Raw genomic sequence first — 26421 nt, 5'->3', positions numbered from 1 at the left:
GCAAATACAAAAGCAGTTTGCCCATGAACAAATACCTGATGACCAGAACCAAAGAAATTAATAAGCAATATATATGTGCTTCTTGGAGGCATTTGGAACTTGTGTCTAATATGAAGCTTGTATTTTTGTAACCCGCAAATGTAACTTGCAACTGTTTGTGGAACTGATTAGGCCTCAAAGACAAAGCTATAGCTGTGAAATTAGCTGACCTAATAGTTTTTTCTTGCTCAGAATTTAGCCTTGATGACGATAAAAACTGGATTCAACTGCCCAGCTTATCCAGTACATTTCAAGAAAGGACATCTCAAAAAAGCATACTCAGAGAGTTTTGAAGGGGCTGGATTTAGGTGGGGTAATGTTAATTTTAAACCTGAAGATGTTGTGTTGCAATTTGCTTATTGGATAAACCCAAGCTTGGGCAGTAACTTATTATAATAATTTCTAACACCTTTTAACCCCATAGGATAACAGCTATAAAGCAATATTATGAATGGCTATATAACTAAATATTAGCGTAATTAGAATATAAAAGAACACACACGTCAGAGTAACCCTCGGGAAGGACGGAACACAAGGGACACTGCTGTCCCATACGCCACAGATCTCTCTTACTCCCTGTGAGAGTGAGGACCAGATCCTGACTGAGGGGCTTCCACCAATATCTTTCGAGCAGCCCAGTTCAGAGACGTCTGACTTCACTGATTCAACTTGACATGCATCTTCTAACCGAGGGACTATCGATAAGTTACTAACCAAGTGGGAACTCTTGGTTAATTTCTTTATCTGTTTTATAATCACTGTCAATTTTAATCTGTATTGTTATGTTGTCTGCTTATTAGCTTAACCTTTTTATTAACTATTATATATGCAAACTATATCTTTTGTTGTCATAAGTAAAATTCATTCCTTTTTATAACTGAAACGTGTCATTTCTTTCCCTTCCAACATCACCTTCTCGATCCCGAACCAAAAAGCCCAGTGGCTAATAAAGTTGCGGTGCTCAGTCAGTCTGCAACTAAATTGATATACTCACAGTGCCCAACTGGCCTGTGACAAATACAAAAGCAGTTTGCCCATGAACAAATACCTGTGGTTACATAAAAGAGATTATTCAAGCCTTCAAGATATGAAAGGCAAAGGCACCTATATACCCATTTTATAAAGTTTGTGGGGTTTTTTGAAACCCTTAAGACTACACATTTAAGCTTATTTGTAGAGACTGTAAGTTTTTGCTGTGATGAATCAAAGAAAAAAGATAAAATAAGAAGCTTACAGGTTTGTATCTTAGTGCATCTCTGTAGGATCCAAACAGCACTGCCTGTGCCCTAAGAAAGGCCCTAGCTACTCCATCACCCGTTGCTGTAGACTGCTTCTTCAGTTTATTTTTCAAGGCCGAGACCTGCATGACAGAAAGGAACAGTTAAATTAACACCTTAGAAATTGGTACAGCGAGGCATGAACCCAATCAGCAGGCAAACCACAGTGTCTACAGGTCAGCCAAAAATTCATCCTCTTCCTTGATAGCTTATCTTTCTAACTGCAAAAAGCACCTGCTGGTCTGTTAATTGAAATGAAAGCAGGGGATGATGGTAAAGTGCTAATGCAAATTGGTTTATGCTCTCTTTTTTCCCAAGGCCTCTTGACATAAATAAGCTTTAATTATTTTACAGTAAACTGCTTGTGAGAAACTTTTCTGCACATTTTTGTGATGCTAACGTGTCTACTCGTCTATGATGCAGCCAGTTAGGCATTTTTCATTTATACTGTGAAGGGTTATTTTTAAGGGCATTTAATGCTCACTTACCACTCATTTTGAAGGGGTTTTTTATGTCAGGTTATTAGTGTACATCATTTTTATCCATCCTGTGAGCAGTTGCCACCACTGTTTACCAGCTGAAGAAGGCCTGTGTAAATTCTATATTAACACAATCTTCAGAATTGTCCCAAGCAATAAAACATATGAATAGAAAAACCCACGCTTATATGAAAGAATGAGGCACCTACAGTAAGAAAGACACCATCTTTATTTTAGCATCATAGAATCGTAAAAAATTAGGGTTGGAAGGGACCTAGTCCAATCCTTCTCAAAGCAGGACCAGCCCCAACTGGAACATCCCAGACAAGGCTTTGAAAAACCTCAAAGGATGGAAAGTCCATAACTTCTCTGCGTAACCTCTTTCAGTGTTTTACTACCCTCCTAGTGGGAAAGTTTTTCCTTATATTTAACCTAAACTTCCCTTGCTGCAACTTGAGACGGTTGCTCCACTGAGAACAGTTTAGCTATATCCTCCTTTGAGCCCCTCTTCAGGTAGGTGAAGGCCTTTATTAAATCCTTTCTCATTCTTTTCTTCTATAAACTAAATAAGCCCAGTCCCCTCAGACTGTCCTCCTAAGTCATGTACCTCAGCCCCCTCACCATTGTCACTGCCTTCCACTGGACTCTCTCTAAGTTGTTTGCATCCTTTCTGTAGTGGGGGGCCCAAAACTGAACACAGTACTCCACATGTGGCCTCACCAGTGCTGAATAGAGGGGAAGAATCATTTCCCTTGACCTGTCAGCAACAATCCTACAAATGCAGCCCAGTATGCCATTAGCCTTTTTGGCAACAAGGGCACACTGTTGGTTCATTCTGCTTATTGTCCACTGTAACCCCCAGGTCCTTTGCTACAGAGCTGCTGCCCAGCCAGTCAGCCCCCAGTCTGTACCGATGCTTGGGACTGCTCCATCCTAAATGCAAAACTTTGCACTTGTCTTTGTTGAACTGCATGAGATATCTTTTGGCTCAATCTTGCCACCACCTCCCAGGTGCAGGGCTGTGGGGGATGGCTGGATGCGGGGGAGGAAGCTTGCACACAGCGGCTGCCGCTGCCACCTACCACCCCATACTGCTGCCGCTTGCCCCCTAGCCCTCCGCATCCATCCACCAGGGGTAGAGTTATTAAAAATGGTTGAAAACTCCATGTCTTGGTCACTCGAAATCCTAGCCCTATCCTCCAGCGTATCTACTACTCCCCCACCCCCAGCTTGGTGTCATCTGTAAACTTGCTGAGGGTCTATTCTATGCCATCTTCCAGGTCATTGATCTAGATATTAAACAAAACCAGCCCCAGGACTGACCCCTGGGGCATTCCACTTGATACCAGCTGCCAACTAGACATTGAGCCACTGATTAATTCTCCGAGCCCAATACTCGTGCCAGTTTTCCATCCACCTTACAGACCATTCATCCAGTCTGTACATCCTTAGGTTGCCTGTGACGATGTTGTGGGAGACCGTATCAAAAGCCTTGCTAAAATCAAGGTACACCACATCTACTGGTCTTCTCACATCCACAGAGCCACTCATCCCATCATAGAAGACAATCCAGTTGGTCAGGCATGACTTGCCCTTGGTAAATCCATGCTCACTGTTCCTAATTATCTTGTCCTCCAAGAAATGGATTCCTTGAGGATCTGCTCCATGACTTTTCCAGGGACTGAGGAGAGGCTGACCAGTTTGTAGTTTCCTGGATCCTCCTTTTTCCCTTTCTTAAAGATGGGCACTATATTTGCCCTTTTCCAATCATCCAGGACTTCTCCCTATCACCATGAGTTTTCAAAGATGATGGCCAGAAGCTCTACAATCACATCATTCAACTCCCTCAGCACTCTAAGGTGCATCCACACATGCAGGCACGTGTGCTTGCAGTAGCTCAAATAGGAGAAGCACAAATTTGTGCCAGAGATTTGCACCTCAGCACACGTGCCTGAACATGCACTTTGGTTTGGGGCAATTTGTGCCACTTGGGGCAAACTGACCCTGCCCAGCTCCTCCTGGATTTTCAGCCAGGGGGAGCTAGAGACTGCAGTATAAAAAGCTGCACTGGAGAGCAGCTCAGGGCTACTTACGCTCAGGAGCTTCTGAGGCCCAGTCAGTTGGTATCCGGCCCCTTGTGCCAGCTGGACTGCTGAAGCAGCCCTAACCTAGAGTGGCCCCTGTATCCTCTTCCCACTGCAGCAGTCTGGCAGTGATCTGCTGCCACCTGTGACAGCATACGCCCTCTTGGACTTGCGTCCTTATAGTTGCATGGCTGCCAGATTGAGATGGGAACGGCACAGCTGCCTGGACTCTGGTATGAGCAGTGCAGCAAAGCTGCCTGCACCTCTGGGCCAGCTGCCAGTGGGCCGTGGCTGCACAGTTGACCTTCGTGCAGCACTACTGTCACATTTTCTGGTGCCACTGCTCTGTCATCTGGGCAGCTACCACCCAGAAGATTTGCTTGTTGTAGTGGCCTGTTTTGAACTGCCAAAACATGTCCTCTTGGCCCCAAATGGCCAGGTCAGCCACCTCATTTGTCATCCAGCTGGGTTCTTGGTGCTGACCCTGGTCAGGCTCCTCTGCTTGTGTCTTGTCACTTGCCTCAATAGCAGAGATCCTGGTGTTTCCTGTTTAAAACGTGCAAATGTTCTGATTAAACCCCCCAAATTCTCTCATTAAAAAACCTCAAATCCATGTTCTTCTGTGAATAGAAGTGAAATGTCACTATAGGGAGATCTGTTGGACAATGTTTTATTGATATATTTACAGTTTTAAAGCAGTTTGGAAGCCTGTCAGTACCTCTATCATCAGAATAACCGAATTCTAAATATCTATACACTTCAACATTTGCTTTTAGGGTTTTTTTTTAATCACAGAAAAATCAGAGCTGTCCCTGCCTCCTTTGCTTACCAGAATGTGGGGCGCTGAGCAGCTCTGATATGCCAGTTTCCTGCCCCTGCCCTTGACCCTCACTCTCAACCCACAACCTCACCAGTGCTCCTCACTCCTGACCCACAGCCCTTGCCTGCTCCCTCCTGGCAGGACCTCCATCCCAGATGCAGCTGTTCCACCTGCTTTGTGGCTCTGAGCAGTGCCAGCCCTTGCTGTTCTCCTCCCTGTGCCTATGCCCAGGTCCCAGCGATCCCCATGCATTTCCTAGGTAGAGCTTGACTAGGGCTCAAGGACTGGGCTGGGCAAGCCCCGTCCCTTCCAGGCTGGTCTCCCCCTACACAAGCTGCTTTATAGGGCGGGGGGGGGCTCTAAGCCTGGTTCTAGCAGCCTCTCCTACCCAGAGCACTCCCCCACCCCCAAACGCGATCTCTCTCACACACACACCCCTGCTGTTACCTCCACACCACCCCCCAGCCTACCACACCACACATCCAAGTGGTTTCTGGGACCAGGACTGCAGCTCCTGCCAGGAGGTCCCAGCCCATCCCTGGGGCTGGCGGGGAGGGTGGGTGGCCTGTGCGTCGTGCAGGGGGGCTCTGACAGTAGTGAACCCTGGGCATCCTGACAGCCCTTGCCTCCGCTGGGGGGCTGGGGGCTGTGCACCATGCCAGGGGATGGGCAGAAGACCTACCCCTCCTGAGCAGTTCCCTCCACCCACAGTCCCACCACACCACACATACAGTGCCCCCCACCCCAATGTCCACACTTGCCAGGGACAGAACCTGGGTCCGAGACACTGCTTCAGCCTTGCCCTGCTCCTATTTTCCCCAGCATGCTGAAGCAGCAAGGGAAGGCAGCAGGCATAGAAATGCTCTGGGCTGGATGCCAGAGGATCTCTCTGGAGGACCTAGCTTCTGGTTACCTTAGGACATGCTTCAGGAGCTTGCCCTGTGCCACTTTTTTCAGCATTTTTTTTTTTTTTAATACCAGGATTTCCTGGTATCAAAATTAGAGTCTGGGTTGCAAACATGCAGCACAGGGAACATTTTTTTCATTCCCAGTGTGCCTCTTGTGGACTCTCAAATTGCTTTGAGATGCTGCAACAAGCATGTGCTCGCTCATCTGAAAGCAGCCCTAGAGTGTATCCCAGCTGGCCTCATGGATTTGCATATGCCCAGCTTATCTAAATAGTCCCTAACCTGTTCTTTCACCACTGTTGGCGGGTCACCTCCTTCCCAAACTGTGAAGCCAGGGGCAGTAGTTTGGGAGCTGACCTTGTCTGTGAAGACTGAAGTGAAAAAGGCACTGAGTACTTCAGCCATTTCTGCACCCTTTGTCACTAGGCTGCCTCTCCCATTCAGTAAGGGGCCTGCACTTTCCCTGATCTTCCTCTTCGTACTGACATTCTTGTAGAAACCCTTCGTGTTACCCTTCACATCCCTTGCTAGCTGCAACTCTAATTGTGCTTTGACCTCCCCGACATCATCCCTGCAGTCCTGAGCAATACTTTTATACTCCTCCCTAGTTGTTTGTCCAGGTTTCCACTTCTTATAAGCTTCCTTTTTGTGATTTAGTTTACTGAGGAGTTCCCTGCTAAGCCACGCTGATCTTTGGCCATACTTGCTAGTCTTCTTGCACATCAGGATGGTTTGTTCCTGATCTCTCTGTAAGGCTTCTTTAAAGTACAGGTAGCTCTCCTGGACTCCTCTCTTCAACAGAATGGCTTCCCAAGGGGATCCTGCCCATGAATTCCCTGGGTGAGTCAATGTCTCCTTTTCTGAAGTCTAGGGTCCTTAATTTGCTGTTCATCATCCTTCCATTCCTTAGGATCCTGAACTTAATCATCTTGTGGTCACTGCTGCCCCAGTTGCCATCCACTACTACATTCCCCACCATTCTTTCATCCGTGAGCTGCAGGTCAAGAAGAGCACAACGCTAATTGGCTGCTCCAGCACTTGCATGAGGAACTTGTCCCCAACATTCTCCAAAACTTCCTGGATTTCCTGCTCACTGCTGTATTGCCCTCCCAGCAGATGTCAGGGCAACTGAAGTCCCCCATAAGAACCAGGGCCTGTGACTGGGAAACTTCCACCAGCTGTTTGAAGAGACTCATCCACCCCTTCCTCCTGGTCTGTTGGTCTATAGCAGACATCCACCATATCATTGCCCTTGCTGCTCTGTCCTCTGACCCTAACCCAGAGCCACTCAAACTACCTCCAGTTTCATATTGGATCTCTAAGCAATCACATGGCTCATAAAGTGCAACTCCTTCTCCTCTCCTCCCCTGCCTGTCCTGCTGGAACAGTTTTTACCCATCCATGACAGTGGTCCAGTCATTCCAGCTGTCTCACCAAATTTTTGTTACTGAAATCATGCCATAATTCTATGGCTGTGCAAGGACTTCCAGTTCTTCCTGCTTGCTTCCCAGGCTTCATGCATTTGTGTACAGGCACCTGAGGTAACTAGTGAATTGCCCTAATTTCTTGACGTCCTCTCAAGGAAGAATGACAACACCTCCCCTGAGGCCCCCTCCTGCTTGCTCTACCTGTGAGTCACTGACTTCCCACTTACCTCAGGGATTTGGTCTCCATCCCCTAGACAGCCTTGTTTAGAACACTACCTTAGCGAGCCTGTCTGTAAAGATGCTGTTCCCACTCTTCATCAGATTGATCCCATCTCTTCCCAGCAATCCTTCTTCTTGGGACACCATCCCATGGTTCAAGAAGCCAAAGCCCTGATCATGACACCACCTGCAGAGCTAGGTGTTGATCTGCAGGATGCACCTGCTCCTGCTTGGGTCCTTTCCCTTTCCCGTTGCTAGGGCTCCATAACTGTTCTCCAGATGAACTGCTGCAGGTAGAGATGAAGATTTCTGCTTGCTGCCAGAGGTCACAAGCCTCCAGCTTCCAAGTTCCAGTCCTCTCCCTTCTCTAGCACCGCCTCTGGCAGTTCTTCCTCCACAGTCCCAGAGGTCTCCTCCAGCATCAAACTGATGAACTAACTCCTCATGGCGGAGGATGTCCCGGAGCCTTGCCATCTCCTCCTGTACCTCTCCTGCCCATTCCGTGAGAAAGACCGCCAAGAGGCACTGTTCAACCTGCAGGCACTCCCCTACCTGGCTGTAACTCAAAGGAACCTGCAAGTGGCAGTCCCCACAATGCCAAACCTGGACCTGGGTGGAAGCCTTTTAGTATCTGAGTTTTCTAAAGTCAAGCCATCCTGATCTGGATGGTAAATAACAAGCACTGTTTGTAGATATCTGAAGCACATAAGTAACATTATGTTAAAAAGGCCAGTATTTTTTTTAAAGAACCAAATGATAAATCTGTATTTTTTTGTTGCAAAATGTCTAAAATACTCAAGTTATCAGATACTATTCAAAGCAATTTTTTGGGAGGTATTCTTTAAACAAAATATTATGCTACCCTTTAAAGCATAAGGAATCACTAAAACAGGCTTCATTCTTTTATAAATGTATGCAAGAATGAATATCTTTTTGTTTCTTTATGCAAGCAGTCATGACTGTTCTTGTAGATGATGACTGTAATTGAAGTGTCAACCTAATTAACAACTAAACTTTGAATAATGCTAATGAGAACTGAACATGGCATCAGAGAAAAGACCAGCTCTACAGGTGATAAACCTTCACAGTAGTGACATTTTCCAGTGTAAAGTCACAGTTACTGTGATCTGATCAAAGAGGGAGACCCCCATTGGGTCCAATTATAACTATAGTTTTGAAAAAAATTATTGAGTTATGATGTTCATAATCTATGCAGAAAGGCCTTTACAGTATAGGTCTTCTCCCCATAGCTGTGATCTTTTCAATTTATATCCAAGCTCCATAGATCCAGATAAAAGTTTAGAGCCTGATTCGTTTAGCCCATGGAGAGCATACACCAATGCTCATTTAAGCTTTTTTTTACTTGTACCTCAAAAGAAAAAGAAAAGTAAAATTCAGAGTACAAAAAATGGTTACATAGTTCAAGGTTGCAAAAATAAATGCTTGTCATTTTACTTCCTTTGTCTTACAGTTTATAATTATTTTGAAAGTTATAAAAATTGAAGTTTATTTAATTTAAGGGGGAATAAATTCACATGTCCATTGCAAGAGAGAAATGTGTCAGCAATTTTAGTTTTGTATGACTGATGTACAAATAAGAGAGGAAGGTGGATACAAAAAATTCTAGTTAGTCAAAAATAAAAACCAGATTTCCATTTTTCTTATAAAATACAGCTTTTCCTAAAAAAAGAAAAATCTGCCTTTTTATTTTTAAAAAATCCATGCAAATTGTAAATTAGAGCACAAACATATAAAATAAATGCACAACATATTTTTCTTCATTAATGTGAAAGGTTTTATAATATCATTCAAATGCATTTTGGGACGGAAACACTTTATGTTCTGTATTTTTTACTTTTTGCAATTTCATATCTCCTCGTGGAATGCCACTAGGCAACTCCTTTTATCTCAATGTGGGCTCTTCCTTTAAAAACTAGAGCACAGCCCTCAATTTTGTTGTAAAATATCTTCCAATGGACTGTTACTTACAGAAACATAAAAGAAAGGATGTGAATTACGAAGAAGATTATGTTGTTTTGACTTGTTGTATGTGGATCTTGATAGCCTATTTTATTTTTTTCATCATGGAGAGTGGGGTGCCTTATCAATGGTCAATGATGTTTTTTTCTTAATTTCTTACTTTCAATGATGTTTTTTATAAGCAAAACCAGAACACGTATAGTGAGCAGTAGGAGACTGAGTGGTGGGCAATACATTTTTTTGGTGAAATTAAGAGAATGTTATAGTGAGCATGGAAAAAGAAAAGGAATTAGTGGGGTAAGGAACACTGTGAAAAGAGAAGGGGTGTAAGGGTGAAAAGGATTACTCAAGAAAAAATAAAAGTGGAACAGAGAAAGATAGGAGAGAGGGTATTAGGAGCCAGCTAGTACGTTCAGTCACAAGAGAAATCCATAGAAGGAGTTAGGGGTAAGCAATCAAAACAATAGAGGTCCTGTGTGCTTCAAATAAGCTAATAGGCTGTGCTAGTGGGAAACTTCTCCTTCTAGTAGTGTATATTTGTTATAAATAAAAGCAGCTGAAAACAGAGAACAAGCCCACCAATGCAATACTGAGAGCATTCTAAATAGTGTATTAGTTCAAAGACATTAAAAACATCCTAGTACTATTAACTCGTCCAATATACAGGTCAGCTGATGGAATGAATGCTGAAAAAATATTAAATGGTTTCAGTTTTCATTGCAATTCAAATAAAAGAAAAGACCAATTTTTTTTTTTTTTTACCAGATAGTGGATCGAGAAAATACCAAATTATTTTTACTAGATAGTGGACCTAGTCATGCAGTTGAAATTCATGAAAAGTTTGTCTCTAATCTCATCTTCCTCTTCAAGCTCTCAATCCTGTAGACTCTCAGGTATCTGTATAGTGGACTTAAACATGTGCCTAAATATTTGTAAGACTGAAATCTTATGGTGGGCAAGATTAAGCCCAGTATTCCTTTTTAGATTGGTTATATGCACTTAAAACAAACCATTGTTTGTATCAGACTTCTGGAAACAAATCACACATTTGACCATGTTCAAAAGCATGCAAAAATCAGGTCTCAGAGAAACAGATATTGCAGATACTCTTAAAGGATCAGTGTTGATGCGTTTTAAACCAGTCTTTTAAAATCTTCCCATTGAAACAGGTCACTGTACAAATAAGTCAAGTCTAAAGCAGTAAAAAAATGGATTAAGGTATGGAAATGGAGGCCACTTAGAGGAATAAAAAAAAAAGAAGAGAAATTTACAAAGAAAAATGTAACCTCAAAATCTGTAGATCATTAATTCAATGAAGAGAGTTTTTCAGTGCACTGGAGATTAAACATGCTTCTAATATGGACACCTCAATTTTGAGATGCCCATCAGCATTTAACAGACAATTTGCATTTGTTTTAAAACTTTAGGTACATATCCAAGTAAATGTAGATCCCTACAAAACAAAAAGGGCTCAACATAAGAATGCAGTACTTCTATATTTCAAGCTCTAAAATGATGCCAAATGTTCTTTGTAGTGCAAAATGGCTAAAAAAAATGTTCTGCACATTAACAGCTCTCAAATAATCTTTTTTCTGACAATTCTGGATTTCTTATCATTTCTCTTCTGTTGTGTATTGGATTTTTTCCTAATTGGTAAACATCATAAAATATTTTAAACATATGATTAAACCTTTCAGTTGCACAGTTAATCGTTACTTACAAGTTATTTTACAAGAACACTAATAGTTGTACGGTACTTTGAGAAATAACTTTTTCTCACTTGAACTATCACAGTAAATGTTCAGTTTTCTTAATAAATTAGAGCCCACTTAACAAATAAGTCTGATTTGTGATACTGAACTGAGTTTACTTCTGTATTTAAAATGGAAGCCTTTGTAAGAAGACCATGTATAGCTACAATATGGCATTCCTATTGTCTGGGTGCTACATAGATCATCACTCTTTCAGTTGCAGCAAAAGTTTTTAAAAAATACTTGGAAATATTATTTAACAAAATACAGAAAATAGTGAAGCATTTTTTGCAGAATTTCATTTTCTACAACTCATATTTCTCAAACCACTGATATACAGACTAAAGGCTCAGCACTGACATCAATGGAATGGTACCTTGTACTAACTAGAATGGCCTCAAATCCTGCAGATCATTATAAATGTGCCTGACTTTAAGCATGAGCAGTCCCATGGTCAGAGTTAAGCACATGTATAAGTTACTGCAGAATCAGGCCCAACGTTTGTCATTTTCTGGAGTTTACTATGATTTTTGAGACATTAACATATGCTAAAAACTTCATTGCATGAAATCTTCCAAGGGGAAGAAGTGTGTTCTAAGAACTATTGTTATAGGAAATTTACTCCTACTAAAGTAGCTACCTATTTTTTATTTAAAGATATTAGACAAATCCAGAGTGAAATGATAAAATCTAAAAACAAGTGTTCTTGTCAGAAGAGAGGAAGAAGGATTTATTCTCTCCCCTTAAGGAAAACAAAGGATTCCTGAAAGTCTTGCATTGATTTATTTTTCCAATTTTAAATACCTTAGGAGTAGCGGAACTGCTACTGGCATGGTAGTATTTCTAACAGTCAATAAATCTAAAATATTATGTGTGAATATTGGAACGAAGCCATTAAGAAGATTACAGCATGCAACGCAGCAGAGGGTCCACATGAAAAAAGGACTGGTAATTCAGGACAACTGTGACCACTGACCTTTGAACAGTCAAGACCACTGGTCAATCTGACAAAATAATAGAGTTCACATGCATAGAAAGTCATCTAGCCTGTAAGTATAATTTAAATGCTTAAGTGAATGATTTAAAAAGGTCCTTAAAATCCCAGTTAATTTATTATACAGTATATTAGACACAATACCAAACAGTAATGCATTTCAGATTTTAAATTATAATTTAAAAAATGTTTATTCATAATAAGAAAAGCGTTAACATTTACAAAGTCATATTACTACATATTCTTAAACGGTTACACACCTAACTATTGAAAAAATATCATTTTCAGACATATCAATTATGAAAGCTATTATCTCATTTCCTTCTGGACACAAAAGCCAGATTTACAATATCCTTTGAAAAAGCTAAATGTATTATATTGGTTGTGAATTTGTCTGAAATCAGTTTTTGGAGGGGGATGGTAAATTTAAAGCTTCCTTTATACTTTCAACAGTTTGCTCTGCTTTAACACTTTTAATTGCTATTCCTGTTTATCCATTTTATCAAGAGGTTTACCACCCTTGTCTCTATACTTGTGAGTCTTATTTATATGAATTTAAATGTTTTACATCTGCAAGTACATCTGCTGTGATCTTTTCAGTCTCACCAATGATTACGGTATTATAATCTTTTATTACATATTTTAGACATTTATACACATATGTTAACAGTTGTACTTGAAATTGCTCTTACAAATGGAAGACAGTGTGCTCTCCCTTGTCATTTCATATGCCAGAACCTGTATATTGTCTTTGCCCTTTGCTTAGAGGTTTTCACCTATGCTGGTATGTGTTTTTAATTAACAAATTAATTCCACAAGGAAAATAATTTCCTTGCTCAGCAAAGAAAGCAAGAGATGGGATCAGTCAAACTCAATATAAAATAATGTATTAAAGCTTGTTATATCAAGGAAACTCTGTTTAAATAAAATCCTGCAAGTAAGACATCCACAAAAGCACAGTTTTCCTTCCATGTTCTACAGCATGTACGAAGCAATGTATTCTTATAGAGAATCCACTGTGTACTCTGCGTGGGCAGCCTTCATTAACATTAATGGGACTTACATGCACAGATCCTGGGGGAAAACACACTTCTAAAAGTAAGGAGGTTTGTATTCACTATTTTTTTAACCCAGCCTATCTGATTAGAGGGGTATTTTGATAGCATGTTTCAACTTACTGAAAGCCTCCCTCTCATTGAATGCACTGACTTTTTTTTTTTACAATTTGAAATCATTTTTTGTAATAGCTCTGTATTACATAAGACAATACATAATTTTTAATTTATTTACCAGCTATCACTTGACCAAGAGCATATGAATTTTCATGGCAAACATTCTAACCTTCACAAGATAGGCTTTTGCACTTCAAACGAGTTTAACGTTATTGACAGAGCATTGAATGACTAGGTGTTTTTACTCAGTTTGTAACACTTGTATAAAATACAGTACATTTTTAATGGTCCTGAGAAATACATTACGAACAGACAAAACATGCCCAAAGTCTATTTCCTCTATTTGACCTTGGAGATAGCTACATCTGACACTTAATCTATCTAAATTCTCCCTTGATTATCTCAAAACCATCTACAATTTAACAATATGAGTATAAATTGGAGCTAACCATTAATGCAGTCATCAGGGTTTTGCTTTCTGTTATGCAAGTAGTCAAATTACCACTGATTTAAAGACATAGCCTGTTAGTCATCACACTGTCTTAGTTTAAGACTTTGGGTTTAAAAAAATTGAAATTTCAATAAAGGCTATTATTTGATTTTGCTTCCTTTTTTACAGAACTCTGTGTTTACTTAAAATATCATACTAGTACTGTCTCTTGAATATCTAGAATTCAAAACACATTGTGGTTGGTATCACAAAGTTACTCTTTCAGCACTGTACTGGAGAAAAGCAAGGTAAGTGTAATGCATTTTTGCGACCATTCAAAATGATATACAGAATATGTTACATTTTAAGGAGAAGGAGTCAAAAAACTCCCCCCACCCCTCTGTAAGATCAAAGTCCAGAAAGAACTGGCACTTAATTTATCATCCTTTACAGACAAAAGACAGTTTTCGTCATTTCAAAAGGATCAGATGTCTTTTATGACAAACTGGGTTTGCAGTTTAATTTACAAATAGAATTCTAAGTAAGCAGTCTTTGCTCTGCCAAAGCAAATGACAAACAGTATAGGTTTTCATTCATGCGGCCCTCAGCAGGATAGAAGAGATTAAAATAAAACTGAAATAATTTAGAGAAAACAAATAAATGTTTCAGAAAGTTGGAGAAGATCAAAGCCTGAATTTTCTGACCCCAACTGTACAAGCATTTCTTATTATATTGACCAGTGCCATCAGATCATTAATTAAAAGGAAAAGCGCTGGCAGGTGGCAGGGAAGCAGAAGCCGATAATTGGCCCCCTTCTTCTTTTTGCCTTCAAAAACTCTCTCGCTCTTTTGCAAGACATGCCACTAGGCAGACAGGAATGCCTACTTTGTAATATAATGATTAAGATGAGATGAAGAGACTCTTGCGTTTAAAGCAGCTATGCCTAATGAATGCAGCTAGCTTTATAATTATGATCCTACTTTTACAATAAGGAATATGATGTTCCATTCAACATCTCCTCAACTGTCAAAAAGGTAAAAATCTTAAATATGGGTCTGCAGCTGGTGTTTTTTCTCCTTATTCTTTTTATTTCAGCTAGCAAAAGCAGACAAAAATAAGTATACGTAATTCAAGCAATGGGGAGAGAAAAAATACTATGAAATACCCATTAGACTTACCACTTCACTAGGCAGGTTGTTCAGGTCATTAAATGGGGTTTCTAAAGTGTTTGTGTCAACATTTAACAAAACCACATCGTCCAGTGATCTATTTTTTACTCTCTGTTAAGGGAAAAAAAATACAACTGTGTATGAGGACTCAAATACAACGACCTCACAAATAACACATTTTTCTGCTGGAAAGGACTATGAAAATTATAATTATAATCATTTAAAAATAATTTAAAGGTAACATTATCATGTTTCAGATCACGGATATCATTTTAGGAAGTTTTAGAAAGTATCTTCCTCATCAGAGAAAAGCAAAGATGTATAAATACAAACACTCTGCAATAGTCACACATTTACCAAGGAACATCAAAATCAAAATTAATCATTTTATTCAGATGTTTCTCAGGCCAATATCTGTTCTCAATTTAAACCCAGGCAATTCCACTGTTGGCAATGGAGTTTCACCAATCTAACTGAAGGTGAAATTTGATCCTTCAATACCTTTTCTGTTTTGACCACTAATAAAATAGTTCACAGAATTTAATTTTTTATGAAATCTAAAATACTAAAATAATGTATGCTTTCAACATAATTATGACCAGCTACATGGAAGACAGAACATTACAATTTAGCAACTCCTGGAAAATGTATCAGCTATTTTTGTGTTTCTAAATTTCCATAGTCACACGTACATTGTGTGACATAATTGTTGTTTTTTTAAATATAAAATTACTATATACCTTTGGGGAAATTATAATGGTAAAATTAACATACTGTAATCTATAATACATTATTAAAATACCTTTTTAGAAAAATAATTCTATTAAAATACTGAGTTCACTCTAACAAAATCTAAAGATTTGACTAATAAACTCTATGGGAGAAGGTTAACAAATGATTTGGGTGACCATAATGCTATAATAATTTGATGTCTTTTACATCAACATGTCAGAATAACACTGTCTGCCAGGCAAAGAGCATGACGATTGGTGAGACAGCTGCATCCACAATTCAGTCATCACTGAAACAAAGAAAGGTGCTGCATAACAGTTGAACTATGGTTGAGAAGGGCCTGGCATAACAAGATCAGCAAAAAGGGAGCAAATGGACTAAAAAAAATCTTATTGTAAAAGGATTAGTCAAACAGGTTTGGTGCAAGATAAATTTCAAAGTAAACTCACAGTGTTCTCTTCAAACTGAAATCAGTAGCTTTAGAGATTAACACTATTTGAATCTCTAAGTGACAGTGAGCAAACAAAGTGAACTTATGGCTGTTTCTAACATTTCTCCCTTAGAATATCTGATTTGGTTGGAAAAAAATTAGACAATTAAAATTCTTCATTACCTACACTACTGATCTTCTTTCATATGGCTGTCTTGCAGCAACAATTATAAGTCCAGTTTAAGGTTAGTTAACCAGTCTAATGCTCTTGAGGAAAAGTATCTCTGCAATGTCACCGTCAAATTTGTATAAAGTGCTGTTATGTGGTCCGTGATTTGATGAGGATTGCCACATTAACTGTAGATTAATTGGTAGTGCATGGTGCACACTCATTTTACTAAATGTACACCCTCTAAGCATGTGACGCTATTTTCCTGGCACGATGCAAAAAAATAGAGAAATTTGAGGAAGTCCTATATCTAAGATTAGAAAACAATGAGCATTTAAAAATTGTTAATAAAAATGCAAACAAAATATAATATGAGTAAAATTAATTATAATAGTCTATCTAGCACCTTATATTTATGGAAAACAGATGATGAAGCTTATAATGTAATCATGCTAGAATTAAAAAGGAACATCAACTAATGTTCTTAACTAAGTTAAATCCAGAGGGTCTACTTGTTTTATGGAAGTAAAGGTGAAATACTTTTATTAAAGATCACAAGGTAAAAATTCAGACATTGCTTCTTTGGAGAAAAGATGCAAAATTGGTTCCTGAAAATAATAAGGATTTCGTAAGGAACTCATTTTCAGAGAAAGTACATCTTTGAAGATTTTTTTATTGTCTTGAGGGCTGAGACAAAAGAGGAGCCCTAAATGTTTCAGGAGCCCTAATATCAACACAACAGAGTATTTGAGTGTACAATTTTACCTGGGAATCGCTGTCATTTGCAGAGACAGTAAGGTAACTTCACTTGGTAGGCTGAACATGGGGGAAAAATTCCTTCCTTAATTTAGCTAATGTGAATTTACTCTTGTATAGAAAAGAATTTATTGAAAGTTCTTAAACAGAAAATTGACATTATTTCTTCTACGAAAATCAGTAGCCAGAATACTCGCAGAGGGCCAGTGATGTCTTCAAGGCTAGGTACAGACATTCAAAAAGCCCAAGACGGAATCCAAGTTACACTGTTTTGTGTAAGCAACAATTTAGGTTGGTAGTGAACAAAACATACCTTCACCCTTTGGTGGGAGAGGGAGGACACACATGCACGCATGTGTACACATGCAGTTTAGACCAGGTTCTGCCATTTTTAACCTAGTCTGCATGTGCCAAACTTCTGTTCTGTTACAGGTATAGATCAATTTCTGATCACTTATACCGGTATAAGTGTAATGTCTGCACCTGACCCAAATAATTAAAAAATGATACTTAAGTGAGCTTCTGTCTCTAGCATGTTACAGATTTCTCTGTGATATCTACAAACCCCTGTCATGCTTCTAAAATTCTAAAAAAAGGTACTTATTTTTGGGTAAAAGAATACTGCTTTATTCTTAAAGCCATCCTAATAACATGAGATTATTTTGGTAGAAACATTATATTAGAGTAAGATGAATGATTATATTCAATCCTTCTTTTGAATAAAGAATCCTAACACACAGGTCCTTGGGTATTACTAAGACTCCAAGACTAAAACTGCCATTTAGGGTTCACTTTTTGAATTCTCACAAATCCATGTCTACCAAACATCTATAGTGAAAACTCCTAAGTATAATCCATGAAGTCAGTCCAACCCCATGCTGAGAACTGATGAGTGTTAGGCCACCTCCACAGGTTACACTTAAGGCATGACTAACCAGTTAATAACTGGTTAATCACACTTTACACTGTGACCCAGCTACACATTCAATTAATCAATGGTGTGATAAAACAAGCAATAAGCAACTATGTTATCTGACAAAAAATGAACATGAATAACTTTGTGGCTCATTCTTATCACGCTATTTATTGAACATGTGGCCAGGTGCTCCCCTGTGGCTGGGAGGCCCATCAGGTGACAGAGCTCCCAGTCACAGAGTGCACCACCCACTGTGAGCCTTGTCAGCTGATAAGTCTCGCCGTGGGGGCAATGGTCCACATATTGGCCCTACTGTGAACCTCATCAACTGAGAGGGATCACAGCGGAGCCAGGGTTCCATGTGCAAGCCTCATCCACTGTGGGGCTCACAGAAGCAGGTGCCCAGAATCGTGATCCTGGGCTCCCCCAGCACCAGCAATAAGGCACAACAGGATCTTGATGCTCAATCCCACAATCACACCCCCTGCTATGCACATATGGCATGGCAGGAGGCATGACTGTGTGATCATGCATCAGATCCTATGACACCTTTACCTGAATATCCGAAGGGGGCTCTTAGGGCCTTACGTCAAGGGTGCCTCCTCACCAACCTTCCCCAGCAGCACACATGGGACTCACATGGCTGCTGTAAACCATAAGCATAACTAGCAGCAACCCCACATACTACCACCCATAATAATGGCCAAATACAGAAGGAACAAGTAGTCCAAGACTGAAGAAAGGTAAGCACTAGCTGTTTGTGCAGGACCCAAGATTAGACACAGAGAGGAGAAGGATGGCTCCTATGTCTTGCCTTGGTTGAAGATGACTCTCAGGGGAATCCTAATTATCAGCGCAGACTTATCCCAAAAGAGTCTTATTTACTATCATTATCAGGAAAAATTAGAGTTGTGGCTCAACTATTTCAACACATTATTAGCCCTGACAACCTTACTGAACCAAGTAAGATTACATTTTTAAGATTAGATTACATAATAGTATATGGAATGACGACCATATACAGAGTGATGAAAATCAGCCGCTTCCTTCTAAAACTGCTATGATGAAATTAAGTTGATTTTGCACTGAAGATTAGTGAAGCAGTTACACCCATATATTGTACTGGGAGCCAAATATTTTAAATACAATGTACAAGGGAATGCATACAAGGTAATTAAATATAAACAAAATCATGCTGAAAAATCTGAATCATATTTCAAAACCTTTCTTCCAAAAATGTTACTTTTACAGTGCTTCTGAATGTTTGAAGTTAATCTTTCCATTATGATATGTTACATTAGGTTTCTTAGGCAACTTCATTCAAATTATTCTCTATAATACATATAATTCTATAATCAAATGAACTAATCAATTATTATGCCAGGGACAGAAATAAAATATTTACCATTTTAAACATATACTACATGCAAAGGATAGGTTGAAAATTACTTACGTCTATTAAGCTTAAGTGAACTCCAATTAGATATGGCATTGGTGCACTACAATAAAAAAACAAAACAAAAAATTCAAATTCTTTTGAAATAAGAATGGTAAGTAATCTTCTAAATATGAAATAAATTTAAAAAATCCTCTCCACACAGCAGTCTCCAGGTGGCTTACACTGTTTCAAACAGTATGACATGCTTGCATATATTTAATCTAGATCAAGCATTTCAATAGAAATAAATTCTCCAAAAATACTAGACATGGTTCCTGACAATATAGTAAGATGGTTAAAACTAGTTGACAAGTTTGTCTTAAGAAGCATACAAGACATCTTGAATTAGCTTTTTCCAACTTTGCTGAAAGTTCAGGTTTAAATAACATGGATAACATATTACAAATGCTGCCCCAGAGAAGTCATTATTTGGCTCTCAATTCATTTTAATTTGACACTTACATAACATTCTGGAGAGTGTGTTCTTTACTGACTAAATTCAGATTACTGCATCATCACATCATAACACAAACTTTGTAAAAACCTAGTCTAACTCAATTCTCTCTACTATGTGATTAACAACCTGGGTTCAAAGCCCTGTCATAGCCTAGCAATTAACCCCAACCTCTGCTAATTTAAAATTTGCATAATCTGTTACTAAAATATAACTCGAAAGTTTCTTATTTCCACTTGTGAATAAAACTAGGTGCAAAAAGCTCACAAATAATACCCTAAAGCTGAATCTAAGTTTCTGCATTCTGAATCAAGCAAAGCCAGTGGACTGAGACCACCAGTCCTACTAATTTACTATAGTTGATCTGTTGAATTTACAAGGCACTTATCCAGTACATTTCAATAACTTGTTAGAAGCAGTACAGACAGAGAAGGATGGGGTGACACCATGTTTCAAACAGATTTAATACCAAACTATAAAGTATTGTATACATCATGGAGAACTAAGTTAAAAAACAGGAACAAGAATAAGAGACACGGGAGTCTTAGATGAAAGTGCATTGAGAAAACACTGATGGCCTGTCATAAGGCCCTTTTTTCCCCTAGTAATCCATGAACTTTCAGTCTCCAGTGCTTCATGGATCAACAACATTTGGCCCTTTGTTATGAATTCATAAAGTTTGCAGGAGTGTGAACCATTGCTTATGAGTCAGCACTTGGAGTTAGTAATCACATCACTTTCAATCCAGTAGTCAACTGAATCTGTCAATATTACACATGTAAAGACTAGACGCATGTTACAACTTCATATTCTTGTTAAGGCAATGTTATCTTTGGTAATTACCATATTTTTCATACATCACATGACCACACCTTGACAGATTTTGTTTTGGGGAAGGTAGAGTGAACCCCCCCGCCCAGGTTTTTCCAGAGTTACAGGTGCACAGAGCAGGGACAGAGCCCAATCTTCAGCCTCCTCTTCTCCCTTTCATGGTCAAGCAAAAGCTTCAGTTTTAACAGTTTTACAGCTTTTGACTGCGCAAGCAAAAAGCTTAAACTAGCTGCTGCTGAAAACTGGACTCCATGTGCAGATCTAGGATTTTGCAACAAAGTAAAAGAGTCTGCAGGATGGTGAAATAGGAGAGAGCAGGACTACCTAACAGAAAGCAAAACTGGCTTGACAGACTAGCTTGATTCGCAGAACATCGAGATAATTAAAAAGGGAAAGGGCAATTAACACTTATGGAGTGAAGAGCAATTAGCAGGAATTAGGTATATTATAATAAGACATTAAGTCATTTGGCTCCCTTAGCACTGCCTGAATAGAAATGCCACTAATGTTTCTAGACAGTTGGTTTTAAACTTTGAGTGGAACAGGAATCAAAGCTGTGTGTGACTGCACCAGTAACCAATTCCTTGATCTGCCCTGAAAACTGCGCACCTCTCTCCAGGCAGCTCCTGAAAAGAAGAGAAGAAAACGAAGCAGCAGCCTCCTTTCAGTATCCCCAGGGTCTGGGCAGAAAATCAGCAATTTTCCCAATTTAAGGCATGTACCCACATTTTAGAAGGCTAATTTTTGGCAAAAAGGTGTATGTGGTATGGGAGTAGAAAGAAAAATAGAAAGGAGTAGATTTATAATACATGTGACCTACTGTACTAATTAAGACTATAATTTTTCTTGGATTAAATTGATAAGACTATCTCCAATGTACGACATCATCAGAAAATACCTACAGAAAAAAAGAGTAAACTAGTAGCAGCCACAGGCAGAAATGGAGAAATAATTCCAAGGCTCAGTTTATCACACAGAAGAAGACAAAGAAAACTACAAAAGTTGTAGTGCATAACAGAACATGAATTTAGATGAATGAAACTGGTCTCTGGTGGCCATCAGAAAACATAGATAAAACTTTGGATGAATATGAAAGAATTACACTGTTTATGTAATCATTTAACAAAGTTTAAGATTATGGATTTTTTTATACAGATCATATTTTTTTAAAATTGATTTCACATTTGCTTTCTGGCATTATTTTTCATTTATATGCTCGGATAATTAAAAATATTCCCTACCATGGAGGAAGGCTCTCCCACCCATGACATTATTGGAGCCTGCTTTAAGCATATAACAAAATAACAGCAGACTACAATAAAGTCTGATAAAAATTAGAAGTGTTGGACACAATAACATTCTCCCTAATTGGCACTACAGAGTTTGTATACGAAGCAAATGTTGTATAGTATAGATCAGTGGTTTTCAACATTTGTTCATTTGTGGATGCCTAAAATATTTCAAATCGACATGCGGACCCCTTTTAATTGTAAGTGTGTGTATTCACATACTTTTGATTAATCATAGTAATCTTTTGCAGACCCCTTAGACACAATCTGCAGATCTGCAGGGGTCCGCAGACCACAGGCTGAAAGACACTGGTATAGATGATAGCCTGAAGAGAAACATCCCATATTTTATCTTGAAAAAGATGAGTGCATATTACTTTTGAACACAAATATTCAGTGGTGATTAAGCAAAAGTGAATGTAGCATGTCCATTCACAAAAAAAAGGGGATGTGATACTAAAGCCTAGTGTAAGCCAATAAAAGCAAAAGCCAAATTTACAGCTGGACCCCACTTTTCTCACTATTTGCAATTCCCTGTATTTTCTAAGACCACATGATTTAAAGTTATGGATATATAATATAATATAATATAATATAATATAATATAATATAACTTATTTTCTAATGATTGAAGTCAGACCCTTACTTTTACATTTCATAGGCCAGGTGCATCTGTTTTTCCTAATTCAACTGGGCCCTTCCACACAGCTTAGTTTTCCAAGTGTGTAACCACAAAAGGAGAAAGAAGCCCAGAGCTCAAGGTGTGAGCAAGAGAACTGACATTTCAGTTGTCTTCTGAGCAGCTTCCCTAATTTCCCAGATTATAAGTGGCTGCCATGATATTCTTAAAACAGTTTATTTCATTTGCTGTTTGAGGATTCTAACTGTGCTTACATATGAAAGAATTGCTAAAACCCTCCCCCTCTACAAAGAAGGTAGAAATTCTGAGCATGTGCAGTGGTACAACTCTGGGCATGTCCTGAATTTTATTTTGGAAAATACAGGCACTTACACAAGTTATGTGGGCATTTTAAAGATTATAGTGTGTTAGCACAGATAACCTGATATGGAAATATTGGTTAAGATGAACAGGGCTAGACTGAAATACAGTAGGCATTTCCAGAACCCAGACAATGGATAATAACTCCTGCCAAGAACTCCTTAGCACTTGGAAGTGCACCTTAAGTGTTCAATTGCTGTTGAACCAAAATATACAGTATTGGTGTTGAACAAAAATCTCATAATGACACTGCCATCAGCAGCAAAATGCTCTGGTGATCCCCAAGTTCATCTTCAAAGAACTATTTTCCAAAAAATATTAATTACTGTAACTAATGCTGTTCAGGTAAACCCACATAACTTAGCCTTTTTTCCTACATATACCCATAGCAAAAGTTAACCTTAATATAACAACAGAAACTTACAAACTTACATCTTTAAAACTCGATAGAGTGAACATGTTTAAAACCATCTTATAGCATATACTGTATTTATTTACGCAAACTAAAATTTCTGGGCTTCTATACATGTGCAGGGAGGCTGCTCCAATGTGCTGTAATTATAGCACATTAGAGTAGACTTGATTAACTGAGTCTCCTGGAGCATGGTAATAACCAAAATAGGGGCATATAGACTAACAACTCCTCAGCCTAACTCTCTAAAGGCTACTTTCATGGTAATAGTGACATAGATTATAAAAAAATCTGTGATGAAAAAAGATAGTTACCCATGTTAGGCTGAAGTTAGGCAGAATGGCAAGGCAGGCTGGCACCGTAGGATGCCTGTAGATGTGCGGGGAGGCTGTTCCAATGTGTTGTAATTACAGCGTATTGGAGCAGACTTGATTAATCAGTCTGCTAATTAGCCTGCTTCAGCAACTTTCACATCTCATGTATCAGCGTACCTGTGCTTCAAAATGGTGGCCAGGGCACTTTAACTAAATCTTGCTTGATGAGCTTTAGTTAAAGTGCCTCCACTGAGGACATTTCAATTACAACAGCTTCTGAAGCTGCTCTAATTAAAGTGCCCCACCCCTGGAGTCTGCTCTTATAGAGTAACTTATTCCAAGAAGTATGAGCTTTCGTATGCAACAGCCTATTTTGTCATTTGCTAAAGAAGTAAGATGTAGCCTACCAAAGCTTCCCTGAATTAGTCTAGAAGTTGCCACCTTGCCCAGCCTTCTACAATGAAAAAATTATATACGTTAAATAGTTAATTTATACACACTAATATACTGCTGGTAAAAAGTGGGATGACTTTTTCGCCTTCAATAGAACTATCCTGACTTACAACAGCTATGGAGCTGATCTATTAACCTTACCATTAATAATAATAATAATAAATGTAGCACATGGCTTTTTTCTATTTTTTCCTGTTCTCTTTTAAAAGTCTGAATCTCACTGGCAAAATGTAATTGATAGTACTAAAGTCAAATTTTAAAGAAAAAGGACCCTGGCAGATGTGCAAATAAAGGTGCAGTGGGATCTGATGTGGGAGCCCCACAACTGCATTTCTCACTTTGCTACATGTGCTTGGCAGGAGGCATGACTGTGGGATCCCACCTCAGATCCCAGCATACCTTATTGCTGGTGCAGGGGGAGACCAGGATCATAATCCCAGGCTCCCCCTGTACCACAAAATAGCAAATTTTTGTGGCTAGGAACCCTGTCAGCTGATAGAGTTCCCAGCTGTACGGGTCACCATGTAATCCTGAGGGTGGGAGCTCCCAGCCAATCAAAGCTCCCAGCCATGGGAATGCATGATGTACCCCAGTGGTTGGGAACCCCAACAGCTGATGGCTCCCAGCCTGGCTACACACTCAGTTAATGGCATGATAGGAACCAGCCACAAAGTTATTACACATTTTTTGTATAATGACTTTGTGGCTTATTCCTTGTTTTATCACACTATTAATTGCATTTGTATGTGGCTGGCTAACAACATAAGATATGATTAACTGGTTAATCAGTTCTTAAGCAAAACATGTGGCAGAGGCCTAACAGTACAGAATCAAATAAACAAACACTCCCTTAATATTTATGAAATCAAAATTGCAGCTAGATGGAAACCCAGTTTGATCAATTTCAGTAAAATGGAACTGTAATGCTACTGGATTACATTATAATCAAAACATGAATATACTTACTATGATGTTATTGGGAGTTGCTATAAGCCTTCCTACTTACTAACCTCTGATACAGTTCAAGGCTTATACATCTTGTTACCTAAAATGTTATTAATCTAGAGCATCATTTCCTAAAATAATTACTATGTTATTCAGAACATATAAGTTAATTGGAAAATAATTGTTCCACTCTCACGAAAACAGACTTCTGTATGTCCTAATACAGAATGGACTAAATCTCATAAAAAGACATTTTGCAACTCTAACTGGAATTTTTAAATTATATTACATTCTTAATAGAGGTTCAGTAAAACAGATGCTTTATCATCCACATACAGAACTGTCATACATTCTTATTCCAATAAAGTTGTTTTGCCAAGAAGTTATACAGAAAATTCAACTTTTTCTTCCTGCATAAGAACTGATTTTATTTCAAATACAATTACAACATTAAGGCCCAAATTTAATTTATATAAAAAGAATCTTGAAAGCAGACCACCCACTGGTTTGAACTCAAGAATACTCTGTTGGTTGCTGAAAAGTAGGAGAGAAACTATTCATTCATTTAAAAAAATTCAGAAGTCTTTCTGTATGGTCTTCAACAACATGCATTCCTAACTGAATAATATATAATTCATGTGTGTTTTCTTCTTCCAGATTTGAACTGAATAAATACGCTGTCTGATGCTTTACTGTCCTTAGAAAAAAAGAAATTATATTATATCTTCTTTCACAGCTGTTCCAAGTTCCATATTTATAGTAACTCAGGGTCAAGCTACACCATGTAAAGAAAACTCTATAAGTATCAGTGGTACAACAGTACATGGACTGTAGGGACTTACAAGTAAGTATGTAAGGCCTAAAAAATATGCATTTCTTGGGCCACCCTTGAGGCATCATCATTCATACAAGAAAATTTTTATTTCTGAACTGTTCTAAATATACTTGTTCAATTATATCTGTAATGTATTGCAGATTAAATTGCATAATGGGACTATAAAAGGTCTGTTCACTAAATATCGGCTTGAAAGAATGTTAATAAAATCATTTTTAATCAATAAGGTATTTTTTCTTTTTAAACCCTCAAACATTTCCTGTTGAATAGTTCAGATAATTTATCAAGTTCTACCCTCCACAGGACACATCTACACAAGATACTGAATGTGCAGTAGCTGAATAACACTGCACAGTAGTGTGTCACAGCATGGACAGTGCTAATACGCGGCTGCATGGTATTATTAGGCTACTGTGTAGTAGCGTCACTTAAAAGACGTCCACCAACACTAATGGACAGTAATTCCAGTTACTGCACATTTATTTAGTGCTTGCTAATACAAGTCCTAAATAAATGCACAGTAATGACTGAACAGTAGCCTCTTGTATACATGCACCCATTGAAGTGTTTTTGTTTTGGTTTCTTTATCTTTTAGAAATGAAACTCTTCAGACTTATGGTACAAATCTTTCCAATACTTAATGTTTGAATATTTCTTACATGTATGATACAACCCTTACATGGAGAATATGTATGAGT

General features: G+C 38.6%; 1 protein-coding gene across 1 annotated transcript in view; it reads right to left on the bottom strand.

Annotated features, from left to right (window-relative positions):
* Nucleotides 1-26421, bottom strand: part of DENND1B (DENN domain containing 1B) — a 300147-nt gene that overhangs the window by 67581 nt on the left and 206145 nt on the right. Inside the window, exons 12-14 of the mRNA XM_019530566.1 lie at nt 19206-19251; nt 14759-14860; nt 1274-1399 (exon numbers count right to left, since the gene is read on the bottom strand). Coding sequence (XP_019386111.1) covers nt 1274-1399; nt 14759-14860; nt 19206-19251 — 274 coding nt within the window. The remainder of the gene's footprint in view (nt 1-1273; nt 1400-14758; nt 14861-19205; nt 19252-26421) is intronic.

This window comes from Crocodylus porosus, unplaced genomic scaffold (assembly GCF_001723895.1).
Source record: "Crocodylus porosus isolate Cpor-Errol unplaced genomic scaffold, CroPor_comp1, whole genome shotgun sequence".
NCBI lineage: Eukaryota > Metazoa > Chordata > Crocodylia > Crocodylidae > Crocodylus > Crocodylus porosus.
This window is presented reverse-complemented; position numbering and strand designations above follow the sequence as displayed.